Source organism: Poromitra crassiceps (assembly GCF_964638095.1).
Source record: "Poromitra crassiceps genome assembly, chromosome: 22".
NCBI lineage: Eukaryota > Metazoa > Chordata > Actinopteri > Beryciformes > Melamphaidae > Poromitra > Poromitra crassiceps.
Genome location: NC_139647.1, coordinates 2,489,721 through 2,494,720, shown reverse-complemented (window position 1 = coordinate 2,494,720; position 5,000 = coordinate 2,489,721). Strand labels below are relative to the sequence as shown.

Genomic DNA, 5,000 nt, shown 5'->3' with positions numbered 1-5,000 from the left:
TGTTCAGTGAGTGGCCTGACTGCGGGCACAAAAAAAAAAAAAAAATTTTTTTTTTTTTTTTTTTTTTTTTTTTTTTGCTTTTGCGATTATCGATTCTGGAATAAAAGATCGATTCAAAAAATCGTGACATTAAAAATCGCGATACTTAGGTGAATCGATTTTTTCTCCCACCCCTACTGGATAGAACATGTCCTCATCCTTGGAGATTTAGACAGTTGGAAATAAAAGCAATATGCAAAATGCACATCAGTATGTGCATATCGCAAGTTATAAGTGCTAACCAGCTAATTGTCATAGTTACTGAACTAGGCTAACAGCTGCTAAGCTAATGTCAGATTACCTTATCACGGTCCGCTCCTCACAAAAGGTGCTCCAGGCAGCACTTTTTTCCATGCAAAAAAAAACGCTATTATGTGAACAGCCCCTACACAGCAGATTATCCCAGCGCTATCATTAGATCAGAATAGATGTTCTTACAGGCATATAGCCTACGGAATTAACTGTTTACTGTAGCCAAACATTGGTTCCGCTTGTGTGTTTCCACACGGACCCCCCGTATTTTATTTTATTATTATTTATTTTTTTGTGAGTACCCAGTTGCAGTACTTGTTCGTAATAGAAGAAGAGTACTTGAATATTGAAAGGACTTAAAATGCCCTGACCCTCCCTGGCTGCGTGTCAGCGCTGACCCTCCCTGGCTGCGTGTCAGCGCTGACCCTCCCTGGCTGCGTGTCTGCGCTGACCCTCCCTGGCTGTGTGTTGGCGCTGACCCTCCCTGGCTGCGTGTTGGCGCTGACCCTCCCTGGCTGCGTGTCTGCGCTGACCCTCCCTGGCTGTGTGTCAGCGCTGATCCTCCCTGGCTGCGTGTCGGCGCTGACCCTCCCTGGCTGCGTGTCTGCGCTGACCCTCCCTGGCTGCGTGTCTGCGCTGACCCTCCCTGGCTGTGTGTCTGCGCTGACCCTCCCTGGCTGTGTGTCTGCGCTGACCCTCCCTGGCTGCGTGTCAGCGCTGATCCTCCCTGGCTGTGTGTTGGCGCTGACCCTCCCTGGCTGCGTGTCAGCGCTGATCCTCCCTGGCTGCGTGTCTGCGCTGACCCTCCCTGGCTGCATGTCTGCGCTGACCCTCCCTGGCTCCCTGGCTGCGTGTCTGCGCTGACCCTCCCTGGCTCCCTGGCTGCGTGTCTGCGCTGACCCTCCCTGGCTGCCTGTCTGCGCTGACCCTCCCTGGCTCCCTGGCTGCGTGTCAGCGCTGACCCTCCCTGGCTGCGTGTCGCCGCTGACTCTCCCTGGCTGCGTGTCAGCGCTGACCCTCCCTGGCTGTGTGTCTGCGCTGACCCTCCCTGGCTGTGTGTCTGCGCTGACCCTCCCTGGCTGCGTGTCAGCGCTGACCCTCCCTGGCTGCGTGTCGGCGCTGACCCTCCCTGGCTCCCTGGCTGTGTGTTGGCGCTGACCCTCCCTGGCTGTGTGTCAGCGCTGACCCTCCCTGGCTGCGTGTCTGCGCTGACCCTCCCTGGCTGCGTGTCTGCGCTGACCCTCCCTGGCTGCGTGTCTGCGCTGACCCTCCCTGGCTGCGTGTCTGCGCTGACCCTCCCTGGCTGTGTGTCAGCGCTGACCCTCCCTGGCTGTGTGTCAGCGCTGACCCTCCCTGGCTGTGTGTCTGCGCTGACCCTCCCTGGCTGCTGTGTGTCGGCGCTGACCCTCCCTGGCTGCTGCGTGTCAGCGCTGACCCTCCCTGGCTCCTCTGTTGATCCAGCTGGCCCTGTGCCTCTCCTGCTTCCAACACCCTCCCTGCACTGCTGTTTAGACAGCACAAGTACATGATGATGGATGTGGTGTCCCTCCTCGGTCAGCTTCTGCGTCAGATCAACCCATAAATACACGTCGCAAACACACTCGCTTTAGATTTAGCCGTGCACATTTTCTTCTTCTTCTCTGGTATATTATGTCTAAAAAAAAAAGTGAGGGCTATATATAGACAGTGCATTCCATCTTGGCTGTGTGTCTGTCTGTTTGTTTGTTTGTGCGGTGTGTGTGTGTGTGTGTGTGTGTGTGTGTACAGGTATGTGTGCAATTCCCTATCCTGACCCCTTGGCCCTTCCCGTCCCAGTAGATGCCAAGGCAAAGCACACACACACACACACACACACACACACACACACACACACACACACACACACACACACACACACACACAAACAGAAACACACACACACACACACACACACACATTCTCTCTCACCTTGGCCTGCTTTTAGATGACCTACACATGAACCACTTCCTTCAGAGAGAGGATGCTGAGCCCCCACCTCACACACATCATCATACACCACCGACACAGAAACGTCAGACTGTAAGTCCAGAGATCCACTCCAGTGCACACGCTGGCTCCGTCCCCACGTTTTCATCTCCAGGAAACCTCAATCGTCTGCGAGAAGACAAATGGGCACTTATTTAACCGTTACCCCCAAATGAGAAAATATCCCCTCTTCTTCACCACAGGAGGACTTTCCTTCAAAGGTATATCCAGTTTGACTGGAGTTCAGTCCTCTCTCTCTATCTTGGTCTCTGTCTCACAGATACACTCTCATAGACACACATAGACACACTCTCTCATAGACACACAGAGAAACACACAAAGAGAAACACACAGATACACTCTGTCTCTCATAGACACACACACACAGAAACACACAGACACACTTTCTCATAGACACACACAGAGAAACACACAGACACACTCTCAAACACACACAGAGAAACACACAGATACACTCTCATAGACACACACAGAGAAACACACAGATACACTCTCTCATAGACACACACAGAGAAACACACAGACACACTCTCAGACACACACAGATACACTCTCTCATAGACACACAGAGAAACACACAGATACACTCTCTCAGACACACAGAGAAACACACAGATACACTCTCATAGACACACACAGAGAAACACACAGACACAGGCTTAGTGGTTATCCTGTGGGGAGAAGCCTGTGGATCCTATTAACAACGGGCAGAAGCAGTTTCATATTGGATCCCAGCCCTGCCTGCACCCCATTTTTACAGTACACACACACACACACACACACACACACACACACACACGCACGCACACAGTGATATAAGACAGGACTGGTTGATAGGCCACAAAATAACACAACGTAAATGTTTTGATTGGCTACGAGTCTTTAGCTCGCTTCATTTCATCCAATCGCTGACAGGGGCGCACCATCGAATGTGGGACAAGAGCTGGAACACATCTTCCACACACAACTCCCACTACATTTACTTCCTCTACGCTCGCCAAGAGCAGCCTGGGGAAGGCTTGTGTGTGTGTGTGTGTGTGTGTGTGTGTGTGTGTGTGTGTGTGTGTGTGTGTGTGTGTGTGTGTGTGTGTGTGTGTGTGTGTGTGTGTGTGTGTGTGTGCGTCATCCCTCCCATGTGTGAGGTGACGGTGGGGACGACAGGGTGAAACCTCCCCCAGTAAAACAGGCTTAATCTTTCTTTATCCTCGATTTGGAACCACATGATAAAAACGATATTGATGTTTTATGACGTGTTATGTTTCTCTGTGCTTCCTCTTCCACACAGAGACTTGTTATGTTTCTCTGTGCTTCCTCTTCCACACAGAGACTTGAGCAACAACCAGATCTCAGAGATCGCTCCCGACGCCTTCCAGGGCCTGCGCTCCCTCAACTCTCTGTAAGTCACTCGCATCAGTTAGGGCATATATCACCAATCATATCGCTAGCGTCCAATCTTAGTGTTTTTTTTATATTGGTATCGGTCCGATAAGCAAAATAACAGTAACGGTTGGTATCGGTATGGAGCTCAAATTTTAGATCCCCCCTCCCCCTCCTGTTTTTGTTTTTTGTTTTTGCTCCGAGTGGAATGTTTTATGGCCACTCACGATTCAGTTGGCTTGGTTCCAGACTTAAAACTCGTTATAAGGATTTCTTTTTTAAAGTCTATGGAGGAAATGAATGGGGGGAATTATCTTCCGGGACCTGGAGACGTCACGGAACGTCACGTGACTCTATTGGCCAAAATGTTCATTTTGAGAGGAAACAATGCGGTACCTTTATGATTCATGGGCATTTTCCAAATGTTTTGCAAATAAAGAAAGAGGCTTTTTCAAATTCACAGTGTTTACATGTGTTTTTCCAGTTATGTACAAAATTTGATGATCATAGAAATGTGTTTTTATACAGATCATATCCACATCAGTAAATATCGGTTATCACTCGGTCATAACCGCAGTGTTAATATCGGCTATCGGTACCTGCCAAAATGTTCATATGGGTGCATCCCTAGCATAAATATCTGCGTGATTGTGATTGTCTATATCTGAAGCACATTTTGCGTTGTGATTTCTCCAGCGTGCTGTATGGAAATAAGATCACTGAGCTGCCTAAGGGAGTGTTTGACGGCCTCTACTCCCTGCAACTGCTGTAAGTAGAACACGTGCCCTGCAGGCCCACATATCAACACACGCCCTGCAGGCCCACATATCAACACGTGCCCTGCAGGCCCACATATCAACACGTGCCCTGCAGGCCCACATATCAACACGTGCCCTGCAGGCCCACATATCAACACGTGCCCTGCAGGCCCACATATCAACACACGCCCTGCAGGCCCACATATCAACACACGCCCTGCAGGCCCACATATCAACACACGCCCTGCAGGCCCACATATCAACACACGCCCTGCAGGCCCACATATCAACACACGCCCTGCAGGCCCACATATCAACACGCGCCCTGCAGGCCCACATATCAACACGTGCCCTGCAGGCCCACATATCAACACACGCCCTGCAGGCCCACATATCAACACACGCCCTGCAGGCCCACATATCAACACGCGCCCTGCAGGCCCACATATCAACACACGCCCTGCAGGCCCACATATCAACACACGCCCTGCAGGCCCACATATCAACACGCGCCCTGCAGGCCCACATATCAACACACGCCCTGCAGGC

The 5,000-nt window shown here is 51.0% G+C and overlaps 1 protein-coding gene across 1 annotated transcript in view; it reads left to right on the top strand.

The window, feature by feature from the left end:
• The window catches only part of slit1a (slit homolog 1a), a gene marked incomplete at both ends in the record, with an annotated part of 144,097 nt that overhangs the window by 102,064 nt on the left and 37,033 nt on the right, over nucleotides 1-5,000 (top strand). The window contains 2 exons of the mRNA XM_083658236.1: nucleotides 3,641-3,712; nucleotides 4,390-4,461. Of these exons, the coding sequence (XP_083514362.1) occupies nucleotides 3,641-3,712; nucleotides 4,390-4,461 (144 nt within the window). The remainder of the gene's footprint in view (nucleotides 1-3,640; nucleotides 3,713-4,389; nucleotides 4,462-5,000) is intronic.